Raw genomic sequence first — 20,425 nt, forward strand, 5'->3', positions numbered from 1 at the left:
CCAGGCATGGCAATACTATAACCACAATCCCTCAGTGCTCTAAAGTGACCCCAAATCATGTGGCAGCGCATCCTGTATTCACCGTCTTAGGGCTTGTGAATTTGCATGCCTCCCTCCGCCCCCTCAGAGACAACAGAAACCTCTTTCGTTTTTCCTACTCAACTTCCTCCTGTAAGAGACTGAACATCTCACAAGCTCATGGCCTTGTGACTTGTGCTGTCTCCCCATGGAGATTTAATATTTATCCTTCCCATTGACTCTGGGCTTGGCCACAGGTCTCGCTTTGCCCTAAAGAATGTGAGCAGAGGTGATGTGCAGTTTCCAAGTAGAAGCTTTGGGGGTCACTGCATGATTCAACCGTCTTTTCCTTTCTGCTCTCACAAGACCAAGGGCTGGGGCCCCAGGGACAGATGGGACAGGGACCAGATCAGCAGAACTGCCACTGATACCAGACTAGCATGTTAACACCAGTGGAGAATAAACATATGTCACTGTAAGCCACAGAAATTTTCTGTTATTGCTTTTGATTTGTTTTCTTGTTATTGACTGTTTGTTACTGCGGTGTAATCAAGAAAGATGACTCATATTTCAGCCTGGTCTGTACTGTTTCTTAAGAAGTCAGCTGAACTCATGCCATGGTCACCTGCATCACCACGCCAAATTCATTCTTTACTGTGGATCACATTTGCAAAGAAATGACAAGGATCATTCCAAATTCTAGTGTTCTGGGGACCAGGCCCAGATTTTTCATTGTTTGCTTTATTCATTTAGCAAACACTGATGGTTTCAGGCTCAGAGATCCAATTGATAATCTGTGACCCACGGTTTTTAACCCTATGGAATAGCCCAAATGCTTCTGATCTTTAACATCAGCAGATGGATCTGGTTCCTGAAGACAAACTACTCATACACAAGTTTTTTTTTTAATGAAAAATAGTTCTTATAAAGGAGCCTGTAGAAAGAGCTAAAATTAACTGGGCTGGAAAACACAGTTTATCTGAAATTTTAGGTGGATCTGTGAAGCCCAGTCAGAAGTAAGCTTTAACATCTGTAATGGATCAAGTCCTAAAGCCAGGACTTAATATATGTGCTCATTTGTTCATATCTGCTACATACGCAGATTTGTCTTTATATAACAATGTCAAAAATTTGATTAAGTATTAAATCATAATTCAAAGCAAACGAAATACTTTGGCACTTAGGCTTGGTCCAACCAAGAGCTGAAAACAGAACCTTACCATACAGTAATGTTTAACGTGTGGCTTCTTGTGAAGTGAGCATTGGCTTGAAATGCCCCTTAGCTAAACAAAGACTTGATCCTGGAGACCAGCCTTGGGTTCATCTGGGTACACAGGAGCCGGGGTGGGGGAAAGGGGGGTGGCGATGTGGCCCCATTCCAAATGAGAGACTAAAGGGTGAGGGGTAAGAGGTGAGAGGAGCCACACAGGGACTAAAAATTATCTTCTTAGGTTGTTATCCTTCTTTATTCATTATTACGTTTCATGATTTCATAGTTAAAATTTTAAAGCTTTTTATGCCTCTGGAAACAGTGGTGCTTCTAATATCTCTATCAATAGTGTAAATTTATCCTTTATCTGCTTTTTTTTAAAAAAATCTGCTTTTCTCAAATCAGGACTACAGGTGTAGTTTTACCTAGAAGTGTGTTCCTACATGACTGCCAACTCCAGTATGTCACCTGCTTCCACCTCTCTTCTCCTCCCCCACCACCATCATCATCGTCATCGGAATCATGGTCATGTTAACTTTTACCAACCATTCCAGGTGATCCAGGCACTGTGCTAAGAACGTTCTAATTGTTTCTCTTTTCATTTAGCAAAGCTAGCTTCTTTACCCCCATGTACACAGCCCTACAAGATCTAGTTCCTGCCTAACTCTTGTTTCTCTCCTCTCCTTGGTGGTTCCAGCCACACCACTCTATTTTCAATTCTTCACCTTTGCCATGTTTTTTCTCAGTTCAGTGTCTAAGGCTACGTTGGTGCCTCTAGCGGGAATTCTCCTTCTCTTAGCTCTTTGCATTGCTAACCCTTCTCATCTTTAGACTCAAAATGTGACATCCTTAGGGAAGATACCCCTAACCATTCAACTAAAGTCATCAGCACCGTTATTTTCTTTCATATACTTTCTTTCCTTCACAACACTCTTCCCACCTTGAAACTACGTAGCTGTGTGCTTACTTGTTTAATCTCTCTTGTGTTTTACATACCCATCCCCAACACAGCGCCTGGCATCCAAGCTGTTTGATAAATATTCAGAGAATGAATAGATAAATGAGTGAATGACCTCTTCTAATCCTTCTGTAAACGGTAGTAGTATTACCATTCCTATTACGGATGAGGAAACCGAGGCTTACTGATGTCAAACATCATGCCTTCAGTGAAACAGAGAGTTGAAGTCCGCTGTCATGTTTTCATGCAATATTGTTCTCATTTATACCAGAGAGCATGGGTCATCCTCTCGATCTGCCCCAGAAGTTTGGAGCATTCTTGGTTACCCCGATTTCCAGAGCTTCCTCTTCTCACTCACTGCTCTCCGTCTCACTTGTTCCATGGGGTTTGTGATGTCCACGTAAGCATGCAACTCCTTTACGCACAGGAAGGATCTACGCTGTACGATCCCTCACAACTCCAAACCTAGGTGGTTCTACCACCTCAGTCTATCTCCTGGCCCCCACCCTGCCAATCTGTAGAATAATGTCACCTGAGCAACAGCACAGCTTATCACTTCATTAAAAAGCATCAGGATGGCAGAGCAATCTTGGGAAAACTGTGTTGACAACAAGTGCTAAGAAACTAACCAAAAGTTTCTAGTCTCTGCCAAAACTCCAAATCCAGTATGCTAAGAATGAAAACTACTGAACATCTCACCACGTCCCCTTTTTTCCTGCCATGTCTAGAAAGACATTTCTTTGAACTAAAGTTAATTCCAACGTGTGCTTAACTGGAAAACAATGCTCCCCAGGCTACTCTGGGGAGCGTGCTTCCTGCAGCCACATTCCAGCTTCAGCTGTCAGAGGGCTTATTCTTTCTCTGCCATTTGGGTTTATATCCTTAAGAATTTTTCTGTGAATCACAGTCATGAGACTCTGACCAACACGTCCCCTTGAGGGTACCAAGTATGCTCAGGCAGGCCGGAAGTCACAGCCCTCTCTCACCCAATCCCAAGGCTGGAGCTGAACAGCTTCACTGCCTAACAAAGAGCAAAAGGAAGTACTGTGTGAATTTGAATTCATCTAAAGACCTGTGGGGACGTGGGAGAGCCGTGCAGCACCCCACCTCCCCCGCCACCCCAGATTCCAAGGGAAGACAGATCTTCAGTGTTCCAGTTTACTGTGCTCTCCAACTTTCCCTTTTTTTTTGGTTCTTTCTTTAAAATCTTAGAGCTTTTACCTGGTTTCGATATATAGCATTTTCCTACATTGTCTTTCATTTCATTTTCTAGTTCCTTCCTTAACCCAGTAATTATTTAGGAGAAAGTTTACAGATTTCCAAGAAGTTGGACATTTAAAATTTTTTATAATTTCCACTTGCATCGCATTGTAAAGAGATGTGTGTACAATTTCTGCTTTGTGAATTTACTGGGATTGGCAAGAGGTCTAAAATATGATTAATTTGTCATTCAATGAGACTTGTAGAATGGGTACACATTCCCTAGATTTCAGAAGCCAAATTTAGTGTAATGTATTCTTCCTATCTTATTAATTATAGTTATCAATCTTTCTCTGCTGTTTATTTCTCTTTCCTCTTCTAAGAGGGAACAACTTCCCCAGAAGCCCTCCTGTTTCCCCACAAGGCCCCTCTCCTCCCCCTTCCCTTACTAGTCTCTCTTCTGTGCTCCCTTTCGACTTCCCCAGTTTTGGTGGGGAGGGACAGGTGATGTGGGATGGGTCAAGGAGATCTGGTGGGGCGAACAATTCTGTTCAATTCCTTCCACATCCTATTTCAAGCCCTGGCCTTAGTATCACATAAGCTTCTGACATTATTATTCAGCCTAGTACTCACATTCTCTGGGATTAAAAATTAAACTTTCATTACTACCTTATGTGTCCTTCACTCAGAGTTCTGACGGCTTAAATCACTTATGAAATATTAATGAGAGGGGCTGCTTTTTATTCTGGAAAGATAATTCTGTCACATTCATTGAACTATTCTCTACAATTTAAAAGCTCTCTTAGACAAAAACAGATGGATGAACAGTTGATCTATTCTTCCTATACTTATTCTTTTGTTACCAGCCACATCACATCACCCATGGGTGACAAATCTTTTTAGAAGTAGAAACTTTGAGAGAGCTGTATAAATCCAAGAATTAATACATAAATGTGTTTCTTGTTTTAAAAAAAAGAAAAAGAAAGATATGCTACACTGAGTATGGGTAATACCACAGTTATTATCCTGTGTAGTTAAATCACACCCACCAGAAGGCCAGCATCAGCCCCAGGACCCCCCCAGGCCATGTGGCCAACCATTCCAGGACCCAGTCCTGCCTACCAGCAGGCTCGTCACTGGCCCTGAGACACCCCCCTAGACCATGCAACCAGCCATGCCAGGTCCTAGACCCACCCACCAGTGGGCCCAGCACCAGCCCCAGGATGCCCCAGGCCATGTGACCAGCCACACTGGGGCTTAGCAGTGGGCCACCAGTGGGTTGGCAGTACCTCAAGAGGCAGGCCTAACAGCCAACAGGATCAGGGGCCAGTCCCACCTGTCAGTGTGCCCACAGCAGTTGGCTCTGTCACAACGGAAGGGGCCACTCAGCCCACATGGGGGCACCCACAGAGCATAAAGCTCTGGTGACCAGAGGCGAGTATGCAGCAGGGCCCCATAGGACATCTTCTACATAAGGCTGCTTCTCCAAGGCTGGGAAATGTAACCTACCTGCCTAATACAGAAAAATAAACACAGAGAATTAGGCAAAATGAGGAGACAGAGGAATATGTTCCAAAGGAAGGAATAAGACAAATCCTCAGAAAAAGAACTAAATGTAGTGGAGACAAGCAATCTACTTGATAAAGAGTTCAGGGTAATGATCTTAAAAATATTCAATGAACTTTGAAAAAGAATGATGAACACAGTGAGAAGTTTAACGGAGAGTTAGAAAATACAGAGAAGATACCAAAAAGAGCTGAAGAATACAATAACTGAAATAAAAAATACACTCAAAGGAATCAATGAATTAGCAAACTTGGAAATCAGCCAAGCTGAACAGAAAAAAGAAAAAAGACTTTTTAAGAATGAGGATAGTTTAAGTGACCTCTGGGACAACATCAAGTGTACTAACATTCACATTAAAGGGGTGCCAGAAGGAAAAGAGAGAGAGAAAGGGGCAGAGAGCTTATTTAAAGAAATAATATCTGAAAGATTCCCTAAACCAGGAAAGGAAACAGATATCCAGGTCCAGGAAGCACAGAGTATATCAAACAAGATGAAACCAAAGAGGTATAAACCAAGACACACTGTAATTAAAATAGAAAAAAAAAAAATAAAGAGAGAATATTGAAAGCACCAAGAAAAAAGCAACTAGTTATGTACATAGGAACTCCCATGAGACTATAAGCTGACTTTTCAGCAGAAATTTTTCAAGCCAGAAGGGAGAGTAACAATATCTTCAAAGCGATGAAAGGAAAATACATAGAACCAAGAATACTCTATCTGGCAAGACTATTATTCAGATTTGAAGGAGAGATAGAGTTTTACAACCAAGCAAAAGCATTCAGCACCACTAAACCAGCTTTATAAGAAATGTTAAAGGGTGTTCCATGTAAATGGAAATGAAATCTGGGGTAGCAATACTTAGATAAGACAAAATAGACTTTAAAACAAAGCCTGTAACATGAGACAAAGAAGGGCATTACATGATAAAGGAATCAACCTGACAAGAAGATCTAACAATCACAAGTATATATGCACCCAACATAGGCACACCTAATACATAAAGCAAATATTAGCAAACATAAAGGGAGAAGTTGACAGTAACAATAAAAGTAGGGAACTTTAACACCACTTATGTCAATGGACAGATTATCCAGATAAAAGATCAATAAGAAAACATTGGCCTTGAATGACACATTAGACCAGATAGATTATATAAAACATTCCACCCAAAAGCTGCAGACACACATTTTTCCAAGTGTACATGGAACATTCTCTAGGATAGATCACGTGCTAGGCCACAAAAAAAGTCTCAGTAAATTTAATAAGATTGAAATCATATCAAGTAACTTTTCTGACCACAAGAGTATGAGATTAGAAATCAACTACAGGGAAAAAAAAACCTTGCAAAAAAAATACAAACATCCACGTCTTTGAGGCTAAAAAATATGCTACTAAGCAACCAATGGGTCACTAAACAAATCAAGAGGAAATAAGGAAATACCTGGAGACAAATGAAAATGGAAACACAATGATCCAAAATGTAGGACACAAAGCAAAAGCAGTTCTAAGAGAGAAGTTAATAGCGATACAAGCTTACCTCAGGAAATAAGAAAAATTTCAAATAAGCAATCTAACTTTACACCTAAGGGAACTAGAAAAAGAAGAACAAACAAATCCCAAAGTTAGTAGAAGGAAGAAATAAGTCATAAAGATCAGGACGTAAATAAATGAAATTAAGACTAAAAAGAATAGATCTCCTGGGGCTTCCCTGGTGGCGCAGTGGTTGAGAGTCCGCCTGCCAATGCAGGGGACATGGGTTCGTGCCCCAGTCTGGGAAGATCCCACATGCCATGGAGCGGCTAGGCCCGTGAGCCATGGCCGCTGAGCCTGCGCGTCCGGAGCCTGTGCTCCGCAACGGGAGAGGCCACAACAGTGAGAGGCCCGCGTAACACACACATACGCGCACACACACACACACACACACACAAAATAGATCTCCTGAGGACAATATTAGCAAACCAAATTCAACAATACATTAAAAGGATCATATACCATGATCAATTGGGATTTATCCCAGGGTTGCAATGATGGTTCAATATTTGCAAAGTAATTGATGTGATATACCACATTAACAAATTTAAGAATAAAAACTATATGATCATCTCAATAGATGCAGAAAAGGTTTTAACAAAATTCAATACCCATTTATGATAAAACTTTCAACAAAGTGGCTATAGAGGGAATATTCCTCAACATAATAAAAGTCATATATGACAAACCTACAGTCAACAGTATACTCAACAGTGAAAAGCTGAGGTCATTTCCTCTAAGATCAGAAGTGAGACAAGGATGCTCACTCTCTCCACTTTTATGCCATCTAATATTGGAAGTCCTAGCCACAGCAATCAGATAAGAAAAAGAAATAAAATGAATCCAAATTGGAAAGGAAGCAGTAAAACTGCTACTGTTTGCAGATGACATGATACTACATATAGAAAATACTAAAGACACCACCAAAAAACTCTAGAACTAATAACTGAATTCAGTAAAATTGCAGGATACAAATTAATATACAGAAATCAGTTGCATTTCTATACACTAACAATGAACTATCAGAAAGAGAAATTAAGGAAACAATCCCATTTACAATTGCATCAAGAAGAATAAAATACCTAGGAATAAATCTAACTAAAGAAGTAAAAGACATACTCTGAAAACTATAAGATATTGATGAAAGAAACTGAAGATGACAAAAACAAATGGAAAGATATCTGTGCTCATGAATTGGAAGAATTAGTATTGTTAAGATGACCATACTACCCAAGACAATCTACAGATTCAATACAATCCCTATCAAAATACCAATGGCATTTTTTTACAGAATTAGAACAAATAATTCTAAAATTTGTATGGAAACACAAAAGACCGTGAATAGCCAAAATAATCTTGAGAAAGAAGAACAAAACTAGGTGTATCACACTCCATGGATTCAAATTATACTACAAAGCTATAGCAATCAAAACAGTATGGTACTGGCACAAAAACAGACAAGGGAGTCCAGAAATAAAGCCATACTTATATTGGCCAACTAATCTATGACAAAGGAGGCAAGACGATGGAGAAAAGACAGTGTCTTCAATAAATGGTGCTGGAAAAGCTGGCCAGCTACATGTAAAACAATGAAAGTAGAACATTCCCTAACACCATACACAAAAATAGACTCAAAATCCTGGTGCATAGTAAGTACTGTCTAAGTGTGAGCTATTTTTATTATTCTCAAAGTAGAAAAACAGATGTTGGAAATTTAGTTTTTATTTATATAAAAATATCTAAAATTGCTTCATAATGAAAAACTTTAATATACTTTATGAGGGACTTTAGAAAACATAAACTGAATGAATATACACATTTACTTTATCATCTGGGTTTAAAACTTCTGGATTAAAAAAATATATTATTGTGGTACCATGGTCAATGCACTTCTCCATTATTGAGCTAGGTTCAGATCTTATGCTAAAATTCTGTGCTTCCTCTCTCTCCATGTGAAGGAGGGAAGAGGCTAAGAGGGTACATGGGGTTTTCCTGGAAAAATGAACTGGTCTAACTTAACATGAGCAAACAAAATTGTCAATGCCTCCCTGAGTTTATACAAAATGATTGCACCCAACAAAAAGAATTTTGTTTCTCTTGCTCAACACTTTAATTTGTGGCTTGACCAATAGTCAAACAAATGAAACACCAGGGGAGGCAGATAAAAACTGCCTTTTTGTCTCAGATATTCTTCTTATTACAACCATTACACACATTTAAATTAAAGTTTTCTGTGGGAGAACAAGCAGAACTGATGAAGGGAAAAAATCCCTAAACTCTAAAACAAGGGTTATTCAATGCTTTAACTTAACTGTCTGCCACTGACTAGCTAGCTCACCCCGGGCAAATCCTTTTACTTCTCTGGGGTGAGTTCCCTCACATACATAGCTGTCCTGGACAACCTCTGAAATCTGTATCCTATTAGTAAATGCTATTAGTCGTAGTTATTAGGGCCTATTATTGGGACTCAGTTTAATAGCTTGTAATTTAGCATTACTATGAGCTTCTAGCCTCAGCTTTCATTTTTGTCCTCTGTTATTCTATTACCAATCTCCTGTTTCAGAATCTGTAGATCTATTTTTGGCAAATTCTTTCATATTCTCTAGGACAGGTGTTCTCAGACTCTAGCCTGCATCAGAATCGGCGGGGTGGGAGGAGGAGAGGACCTGTTAAAACACAGATTGCTGAGCCTGTGCCCTAGAGGTTCTGATACGGTAGGTCTGGGAGAGGACCCAGAACTACAGTACCCGCATCCAGGTCATCCAGGAGATCTGGATGCTGCAGACCCAGCAATCATGTGAAGACTTCTGCTCTACAGAATATGAAAAATGTTGATAAACACCATCTGAGGGCCACTAAGTAGCAAAAGTTACCTCAATGTAACTCTGAGAACAGCCGCTCTGGCCTTCCAGCTCCACGTGGGTGAAGTGGACTTGGACTTGCTCTCCCAGCGGCTGCCTTATGGTATAGATGCACTGTCTGTTGTGTGTGAAAGGTCCGGACAAGTCAGCAGAGAAGAGACCCTCTGGGTCTGTGTAGTTCCCTCCACACTGCAGATCCACTGAAGAGAACACAGAAGTGAAGGGAAAGGTCACGTGGATGGCCGCTCCTCCAGCTCCCAGGCATGAGATACAATTTTTAAAAATTATACACACATACACCATCACACACCCACTCTATTCACCCTCTACGGGCTTATGCCTTTCGTTACAAGAGTTTTCAGCTTGACATGTATTTGTGGGACGTCCATGTAGTGCCTAAGGAAATAGCTGTAGAAATGTGTGATCTAACTACCAATCTGACATCCTTTTCGACAAATTGCTTTTTAAATGCATTTATGCTCTGCTTCATTCCATAGAGATCTGAGGCAGCTTATAAAATACATGTAACAAAATAAAATATATGACTAGAAAAATGAATCAGATTAAAGGAATAATGAATACAGAATAGCAAGATGCAGTCAGGGGAAATTTGCTATGCAGAGAGAACAGGTATGACTACACAAATTACAGAAGGTCGGCTGCAGATTCGCCCTGAAGCCAAAATAAATGGAGAAAGATGACTAGTGAAAAGATGTTATTGTTATTTTTCCTGATATTGAGACTTAAAAAGTGTTTTTCCTGTGAATTCTCATCAGGGCACAATGATGTATGTTGAGAACAAAATCCGCTACAGCCCTAAAATAAAAATCACAGAGCATTTCATTGTTTTTTGTTCGTTTGTTGGTTTATTTTAAGGTATCAGTGCAAGTTAAAGGCATGATAGCTATAAAATCTGACACATCTCAAGATAGATTGCGTTTCTCTCCTATCTCTCCCAACAAAACACTGAATAACCCCTAGGGAACTGATGTCTGAATTATTTAATTTTAGGGACCTGACACATATCTACCATAATGTGGACCCCAGAATTTAGGGACCAAGGGATATTACAGCATTAATAATAGAACTCTGGGAAGAAAAAGAAAAAAATTTGGAACAATGAGAGAAATATTTATAAATACACATTATCGGTGTAAGTAAGTCATCTGAAGCCTCACATTAAAATACAAGGCAACTATAAGCATAGCACTGTCCTTCATATTTATATTAAGCTCCCAGTTACCAAGTTACTTACAAGGTGATGTTAAGTAGGTGATATGAAACCCTTGGTCATTAATCTGGTTGTCGGAATGGAAATGAATCCTGGCAAAGGGACCTGTAGTCTGGAGTGGTGGGACAGACAGAGTGGTGCAGAATTTCCCAAGAACCGGGTCCTGATGCAGAGGACCATCTCGAATCTAAAACAAGAGAAGGGATCATTAAGTTCAAAGTGGTCAGATTTTAACAAACCCAGTCGTTTTGTACAGTAACGTCAGAAAACCCATCTTTACAAGTGACGACTCTGGGAGGCTCTCCTGTCACCTATGTATCTATCACATGCTTGGGGTTCAGGAAAGGGTAATCTCCTCCCACCCATCGCTGATGCCTTCCGTTCTCTCTGAATTTTAACTCTAAGGCTGGGTGTACACTTTGAATTTTTCTCAATATTTCCTTTCCTAGGTTTCCCCTGCCCCAGATGTTTGTTTTGCAATGATACATTCCTAATGATCTAGATGAAGAAATGGATATATGCAAAGAAAACAGAAAAGGAGTGACAGCAATGTCACTGATGCACAGCTTGGTCTAAATACTCAGGAGGATCAGAAGTGGAAAAGGAAGTAAAGTTAGATTAGATACAACAAGAAAACAGTTTTATGAACTTAAAAAGCGAAACTTTGATGGTAATTAAGTACTGTGATAATGACGATGTGATCTTAGAAAACCACTTTAATTGTTGGGTTTTAATCTCTTAAATAATTGTGCCAACGACTCTATGATTCTATTGTAACTGCAAATTCTGTACTGCATAGAACACCAAGGTACCAATGAACTACTAATATTTTAATAAGGCCAATTTTGTCTACTCAAGTTAATGGTTCTATTGGAAGCAAAGTTATAGGGCAGCGTGACTTTATTCCTGTAATTTAACTAGCTCCTTGAAATATTCCTGAGAGATGGGAGGCATTTCAATATTATTGGAATGATTGGTTCTTTCCATTATACATATCCAGGAATTAAAATGTAGGAATGAAAAAAATGCCTCTAATTTTAATTTGATAGAATATACTGAAATTAATTTCAAGAAAATTCCCTTTAACGTGAACATTTAAAGGATTATCTTCCTGATATTTTCCAGAGAGGAAGATTTTCCAGTCATTCCCAAAGGTTTCAAATCCATTACACGTGTTAAATTACTAATGACTAACTTGTGAAGACTTCTGTTTGACAGCAATGCCCTTCCATCCTTTATGAATAATTCCATAGCACTCCATTCTTCTCTAATAGACGTGGGAGTGCGTATTGTCTTTTATCACTACTGCAAGGGGTAGTGAGATTTATGATGATAAACAAGACAGGAACAAGATACGAACTCCATCTTCTCAATGATATTTTCAGTCTGCAAATGGAGAGCAGCATCTTTGATAGACCTACATGCTTATGGCATTTGAATATAAGTCTTTTTTCCTCTTCCACATTTTCATCTTTTACTAATGATAAACTGGGGGGCAGAGGGTGACTCCTCTCTTTCCAGTGACGATTATCAACACATCCGGTGAGCCACACCCTTTAGCAATCCATTTCTACACAATTGCTATTAAGTTGTTTTTCTTCATGGAACACTATAGGCAACTTGTGAAACACCTTGTCAGTTTACAACAGACAACTGAAGATCTGAGTCTGCTTTGGAGAAGACAGCCATTCCTGGGTATTGATTTCGTAAATTCTGCTGTTCCCATGGTAGGAGACTGGGCTTCCAGGAAAAGACAGGGGAAGGCAGGGCAGTCTGCTTCCCAGATTTAAATGGAACCCACAAGAAGCAACAAGCTGGAACAGTTAAGAATAGGGAGTTAGCAGGAATTCCCCGGCAGTCCAGTGGTTAGAACTCCGCGCTTTCACTGCTGAGGGAATAGGGAGTTGGCATTGGCTGCCTCTTGAAGAATACATCTAACTACTGCTAATAAACTGTGGTCATCCAAGGGCAGCACCAATCGTAGTTCCCGGAGTTCTAATCACATCATGATAAATTTTATCTAAATACAATTGTTTACCTCAAGATAATCTTTGCTGCAATCATCACAGTGCTCCAGGCTCAAGGTCCCAAAGGTAAATGTTATCAGGAGACCAGGACCAGTTATCACTTTCCAGACACAATCTCTTCCTGGGGGATACTTTCCAGGATATCCCGGAGACTTAATAGAACCATAAGTTCCAGTCAGTATACCTCCACACTCTGAAATAAGAGGAAAAAATAACTTTACATTGGCATACAAGTTATAATTCACGTAGAATTATCACAGCCTTTACTGTAAGAAGAAAAGCTGTGTTTACATAACTATGTGCAGTTTTGGACACGCACATAAGTTAAGCAAGACTTTCTACTTTCCAGTTTGACAAAGTTCTAAATCCAGGAGTACCGACTGATACATAAATGAATCACCCGTGCGTCGGGCTCCGTGCTTATTAGCCATCTCATGGTGACATGGTTCAAAATGCAGTGCTGAACTGTCTGAAAGATGAATAATGGGTGACAGATTTATTTTTTCGCTTTGAAGGAGATTAATTTCTGTACGTTAACTCTTTTTTTTATATTGAAGTATAGCTGATTTACAATGCTGTGTTAGTTTCAGGTAGACAGCAAAGTGATTCAGAATATATGAATATATATTCTCTTTCAGATTCTTTTCCATTGTAAGTTATTACAAGATACTGTGTATAGTTCCCTGTGCTCTACAGTAAATCCTTGTTTATCGGTTTTATATACAGTGGTGTGTACCTGTTAATCCCAAACTCCTAATTTATCCCTCCCCTACCCTGTTGTACATTAACTCTTAAGAAGTTCTGGAACTTCTATCAGCCACTATGCCTTTCAACAAACCAGATAGTTTTATACATTAGAAGAGTTAAGTGTGACGTAATGTTCATTTGAGAAGGTTTCTTAACACTGTGATATACTTATACCATTCATTTTACAAATGAAGAAATTCAAATGTCTATGGGTGGTTGAGCCACTTTCCCAGGAATGGGGTGAGGGGAGGATAGGGCCAGGCTTTCTGACACCCACTGCACCACCACCCGCCAGCCCCCCTGAAGTTGCATATCATCTGGGGCGGCTACCGTATGCTACTGTAAAATAGGAAAACAGAAATCTAGATATAATAGACTGCAGTAAACATACATTAGGAAAAAAATAAAATGAAGTGACATTTTAGATGTGCAGGTTATTTAAAACAAGTTTTGCTACCAAGGCGAAAAGTAAAACAAATTTACCTACATGATTCTCACTATTCCTAATGAGAAAACATCTCAGCTGCTCAGGGGAAGAAAAGGGTTTTAAAACTTAGTACTTAAAAAAATTATCATATGGGTAAAAAAATTACAATACTATAAGCAAAGTAAAGTGTTAACGGCGAACTGGGGAAAATGTAGTATATAGTACAAAGAGTTAATATCTCTAAAATACGAAGAGCTTCTAAAAAGAAGAGATACAAACAAAGAGTTCACCGCAAAGTGAAAAGTACCTCCTGATGTCATTATTTTTGCAAAAACAAAACAAAACAAAACTGAATATGATCAAACTCTCCCTGTGTGCCTTTCTCAAATTGCAGTGCAGGGCAGCGGGGCCCAAACAAGGGTAGCAATACTCTTGGCTGGGTGAAAGAAACAGAACTCAGAATTTGGGGCTACTAAAGTGGCTGGGATTTTGGAGCAGGGTATTATAGAGAAATCAGCTGCATGAAAATAGCACCAAAAAAAATTTACACCAGTGTCCTTGGGTCCTTAGCTGAATGCTAAGCTGTGTACACACAGGGGAAGACGGCAGACTAACAGAAACTAGGAGACACAGCCAAAACCTTTGTGTGTAATTTGAGTCCCAGGAGAGGAGGGAGGAAGAAATGACAGAAGCAGAGAAGAAAACCACATGATCATCTCAAAAGACTTAGAAAAAGTATTTAACGTTTCAACATCCATTCATAATAAAAATTCTCGGCAAGCTAGGAATCAAAGGTGTGATGGTTTAAAAATGTTCATAAATTCTTTGGCACTTTTCCCATTGAGAGATGGGATCTAGGTCTCTTCCTCTTGAATCTGGGTTGGTTTGTGACTGCTTCAACAAATTTTTTTCTTTTTGTTTTTTGGCCGCACTGCACAGCTTGCGGGATCTTAGGTCCCCGACCAGGAATTGAAACAACGCGCCCAGCAGTGAAAGCGTGGACTCTTAGCCACTGGACCACCAGGTAATTCCCGTGACTGCTTCAACCAATTAAAAATATGGCAGAAATAACACAATATGACCGCTAAGGATAGGTCAATAAAAGCTCTGCAGCCCCTGCCTGGTTCTGTTGTAATGCTTGCTCTGAGAGAAGCCAATTGCCGTGAAAGAAGTTGCACTACTCTGAGGCCACCATAGGAGAGGGGCTCCATGTAGGCACTCAAGTCAGCAGCCTGGCTGACTTCTCACCCAGAGGCCAGCCTCAGCTGTTAGCCCTACGAGTGAGTCATCTTGGGTTTCCAGCCTCACTGAGCCTTTAGATGACTACAGTCCCAGCCAATATCTCATTGTAACTGCTTAAGAGATCAAGTGATAATTGTCGTGCTGGGACCCTTCCAAATTCCTGGTCCACAAAATCAGAAACATAAGAAAATGATGGATGCTCTACAACACTAAATTTGTGGGTAATTTGTTATCCAGCAATAATAACTCAGAGTGAACTTCCTTAATGTCATAAAAGTTCTTTACAAAAACTTCCGGCTAAAACATTATATTTAAAGGTGAAATACTGAACATTTCCCCATGAGGTTGGGAACAGGACAATGATACCCACTCCATCACTTTTATTCAGCATTATATGAGATGTTCTAGCCAAGAAGATAAATTAGTCAAGGAAGAGGAATAACAGTTAACAAGGACTGGCAAGGAAGTTGGAAAACAGATAACATACGCGCAGGTAACATCACTGTGTATGTGGAGAATTCTAAAAGACTCTACCAAAGAAAATGATTAGAATTGACGGATGAAGTTAGCAATGCGGCTGGATTCAAAACAAAATACTTTAAAATATTTATACATAGAATACTTCTATATATTAACAAAAAATGAAAAATAAAATTTTAGAAAAATAATATCACTGAACATAGCATAAAACATCAAATAGCTAGAGAAAATATTAATAAAAGCAGCGGGATGCTTAAGCACTGAGATCTATAAACCATTGGTAAATTAGAAGAGAACTAAGTAAATACAGACAGTCTATGTTTATGGATTGTCAGGGTCAACATTTTTAAGAGGTCATTTCTTCCCAAATTGATTATAGATTCAATACAATGCCAACAAAATCCCAGTAGATTGTTGGGGGAAGTTAACAGGTTGATTCTAAAATTTATATGGAAATGTAAAGGATCTAGCTTATTTTAAAAGAACAAAGTTAGAGGTTTTACACTACCAGATTTCAAGCGTCGGTACAAAGCCCATGTGGCACAGCATAGATAAATAAGCCAACAGAAAAGATGAGAAATTCCAGAAATAGATCCACGGATTTACTGATGGGGGAACTGGAGGTTCAGTGTGTGGTTCTCTCTATTTTTTTATATGCTTAAAAAATTCATAGTAAAAAAGTTTAAAAAAGAGTACCCAAACCCAAATAACAACAGAAGGAACAAATCATCATATGACATTAAGATAAAAAATACTAAGTGAAGGAGGAGACAATGTCCCCAACGCCCCACAGTATGTACTAGCAGGGGCTATAAAGATGCTGCTCAGTAGTTTCACGGGGGATGCTTAAAGACGCATGTTTTTTAAACTCTTTCAATTCATCTGAATTGTATTATCTCTGAACACAAAACGAAAGTCCAGTTCAGTTCAGATTTACTTGATTTTAAAATAATTATAAAAATCATATATCATTAGATCTCAAAACAGCTAACGTGGGCTTCCCTGGTGGCGCAGTGGTTGAGAGTCCGCCTGCCGATGCAGGGGACGCGGGTTCGTGCCCCGGTCTGGGAAGGTCCCACATGCCGTGGAGCGGCTGGGCCCGTGAGCCAGGGCCGCTGAGCCTGCGCGTCCGGAGCCTGTGCTCCGCAACGGGAGAGGCTGCAACAGTGAAAGGCCCGCGTACCGGAAAAAAAAACAAACGAACAGCTAACGTATCCAAAAATCTAATACTGATCAGGAAAATTTAATAACCTCAAGAATGTGCTTTATTTCTCTCCACGTTTACACTTACCTGGTGGCCGTGTTTCCCATCTTACTGTAAAGCCTCTCTCATTTCTTAAATGTTCAGAATAGAAATGAAAATAGAGGGTGTTGTCACTACTGAGGAGTTCGTGATGGGGGATGGAGCCACAGAACCTTCCAAGCTGAAATGCCGCAGAGGAATCCCCATCGTGAATCTGAAGAAACTCGTGTGGACAATTGTTCACTGATTCTAATCGGAAAAAAGTGAAAGTGATCCACAGCACCTAAAAATATAAAGGTCGCAAGAGACTGCGTTTCATTTCTATGTTAGTTCTAAGGTATTTCTCCTACTGGTTGGAAGCATTTATACAGAGTCCCTTTCAAGAGATGGATCTATAATTTCCTAAGTATTCACAAATACATACGACAATTCTATATATTAAAATGACTTGTGTTAAAAATTGCTTAGACCTAACTTGAGCTAATGTCCAAAATATTAATATTAATGAAATAGATTTTTAACAGCTTTATTGAGGTATAACTGACATAGAAAGAACTGCACATATCTAATGTGTACAGTTTGAGAAGTCTAGACATATGTAAACACCTGTGACACCATCACCACAGTCAATGTGATAGACATAACCAACACCTTCCAGTTTCCTTCTCTCTCTCTCTCTCTCTCTCTCTCTCTCTCTCTCGGTGGTAAGAACACAACATGAGATCTATCCTCTTACATCTTGAAGTGCACAATGCTGTATTGCTACCTCGAGGCACTATATTGTACAGCGGATCTCTAACACTTATTCACTTACTGTAACTGAAACTTTATACCTGTTGAGTCGTTATTCAATGGGTTAATGAAACAGATTTCAGTAAACTGTCAACTTCATTAAACAAAGGCACTCCAAATGTATGGCTAACAGTGCTTCCAAATCAGTAAAATATAACATTTAAACATCTACCTTGAATTAAATTTAACTGACTAATAACCTGTAGCGTGTAGCATACCCACAGTTCATCAGTGACCCCCAGAGACGCTGATTCCTCAGGGGTCTCTGAACCTCTCAACTGATGCCCAGCCTGGATGGACGACCTCGGGTGTAGACAGTAGACACGGTGTAGGCAAGTGTAAAGTGTGCTAGTCTTTGGTGGTTGGATGTCATTGAGAGATGAGTAATACCAACAGCAGACATCATGGGAAAGGTACCATGAAAAGTTCTGAGTATGCAAGTAGGTGAGAATAAACATACAAAGGTGTCTTCGAGTTAAAATATTAGAATGTGCAGACTTAAATATAGTGTATAATTAATGAACCATAAAAGATTTTGTGCTCACAACCTCATTTAAAACAGTCAAACTACCAAAAGGAGGCTGTTGAATCCAATGTATGATCTAAACCCACAACAGCATTCAGCTCATGGAAAAGGGTATCAGGATATTTTTGAAATTCTGTGCTAGGGTATTTTTAAGATTTGTTACTCAACATTACATCATTTTTATCCTTGAAGCAATTTCAATGAAAATCAAATAAATGTTTATGAATTGAACTACCCTTATTTCAATATTATGTAAACTGTATTATGTAAACTTTGATGGGGATAAGAAGATATAAAAATCACAATAATCAAGAAAAACAGCATGAAGTGTTTTACAGATTCACAATAAATGCATTAAAATTTTTTCACAAAGTGATTTTTTTCTTGAAAGAAAGATGTTTTCAATGTCAGGAAACAGAATTCATGAAAACTAAATGGAAGGAAGGAAATTCACATAACATACCCACTGGGAGACTGATTTTGGAGTTTATTCTATTGTGGGGTCACCAGACCCCAAAGAATCCTTGCTCCTCAAGGGAAAAAATATTTCTGACCTTGTACAATGACCTCTGTAACATTAGCTTGCTGGGAAAAATTAATAGGATTTCAAGGGAAAGCCTTAGCTATTCAGACATACAACTTTATTTTAACTAGTCCATGTGTTGGTTGAGAAATAAATATTTGGAAAAGTCTGAGTAATTAACATTGGGGATAAAAGCACTAAAATCCTTGGGCTCGGATCTTAATCTGAAGAGTGTTTGCACGGCAGTTCCATCACTGGAGTCGAACGGCCTGGGTTCAAGTCCCTGCAGGCCACTCACAGACCACGCGCCCCTGGACAGATTTCTCAGCTGCTCAAGGGTAAAATGAGGATAAGAATTCTTATCCTTCAGGGTTATGAGAGTTACACTGCAACGATTAAGTGTATGTGAAGCAATTAGCATAGCACATCGGCACAAGCAACGTCACAGAGAAGACTTGGAGAAGGAAACCACCTTAATCATAATCAACATAACACTGAGTGATTGCTGCCATCTCAGTAGCAACACGACCGTACAAATTACTGGCTTGCTGTCGGCCAACCCATGTAGCATCCGTAGTGGACAAAGCATGGACTCTGAAAGACAAACTTGGCTTTGAAATCCAACTAGTCCAATTACCAGCTAAAGAATGTTTTTAAAAAATTACTTATCTTCTCAGAGTTTCCATTATTTCATCTATAAAATGAGGATACTAGTACTTTAATTCAAAGAATTCGTATGAAGTTTTGAGAAAGGTTTGCAAAATACTCAGCCCAATGCCTGATACTTAGAAAGTCCTCAATATAAGGTATGATGATAGCTGTAGATAATTAGTATATATATAGTACAGATAATTCAACTGTCATATAGTTGAATTATCATTATGTGTATTTTATGTAATATATACACGTACGACATGTTCATACATATAAATGAAGTGCACATTTGGATGGGAGATACTGTATTTACCTTTCCCTCTTCAGTTCGGATAACCCAGAAGCAGTTAACGTCGTGGACATAACCGACATCAGGGCTCATGTAGCTGAAGCTTCCATTCATCCCTGAGAGGGACCCTCCACAAACTGTAAAGGAAAAGAAGATGAACTGTGCTTTTCAGATGCTCTGGAAAGGCTCGCCCTGCTGCCGAAGCTTTCAGAGAACTCTGAGTAATTCTCGTTGGAGACAAAAGCCCTGCCATTCCTTCTTCTCCCCGGTCTCCCTTCAACATCCACCCGAATCCCACCTCGTGTTCAAAGCCCAGCTGATGTCTCCTCATCTCCGCCTGAATTTCCCTGCCCCTTGGGGTTTTCTCCGGCACCCATTCCCTCTGTCTCTGTGACACCTGACACACTTTAATTCTTATCTTTAGCTCCCGTCTCTCCTCAGCCGTTGTGTATCGTCTTGTCTCCTCAACTGGAAGGTAAGCTGATAATAGGTGGAGACTATTTTATTTTCTGCTTGCTTATTTCTCCAAAGGCTCTACTAGAGTTGTAAACACACAGCAGTCTCAATAAATGTGCCGATTCAGAATCAGGAGGAATGAGGGACGGGTGGAGGGTCAGAAGAGGTTTACGGAGGAGGCTGAATAAGAAGTACTCCTGAGGGACAGATACATTTGGATGGGAAGCAAAGAAGAATCTGGAGAGGTTTGGGGAGAGAAATTTCCCAGATAAAGGAACACAGCCGAAATGCGGTGGCATATGGGGTCAAGAGAGAAGGAAATCTGTCTGGCTCGAAAGGCGTATTTTTAGGGAACCAGTGAAAAATAAGGTTAGATGGATAGGGCGAGGCCTGGTTATAGAGGATGATTGGAAACCAGTCCCAAACTTTATTTAACAGACAAGAG

At 39.6% G+C, this 20,425-nt stretch overlaps 1 protein-coding gene across 1 annotated transcript in view; it reads right to left on the reverse strand.

Annotated features, from left to right (window-relative positions):
- The window catches only part of CUBN (cubilin), a 263,719-nt gene that overhangs the window by 222,829 nt on the left and 20,465 nt on the right, over positions 1-20,425 (reverse strand). Inside the window, exons 13-17 of the mRNA XM_065870957.1 lie at positions 19,549-19,661; positions 16,789-17,023; positions 12,613-12,794; positions 10,599-10,761; positions 9,356-9,543 (exon numbers count right to left, since the gene is read on the reverse strand). Coding sequence (XP_065727029.1) covers positions 9,356-9,543; positions 10,599-10,761; positions 12,613-12,794; positions 16,789-17,023; positions 19,549-19,661 — 881 coding nt within the window. The remainder of the gene's footprint in view (positions 1-9,355; positions 9,544-10,598; positions 10,762-12,612; positions 12,795-16,788; positions 17,024-19,548; positions 19,662-20,425) is intronic.

Source organism: Phocoena phocoena, chromosome 2 (assembly GCF_963924675.1).
Source record: "Phocoena phocoena chromosome 2, mPhoPho1.1, whole genome shotgun sequence".
NCBI lineage: Eukaryota > Metazoa > Chordata > Mammalia > Artiodactyla > Phocoenidae > Phocoena > Phocoena phocoena.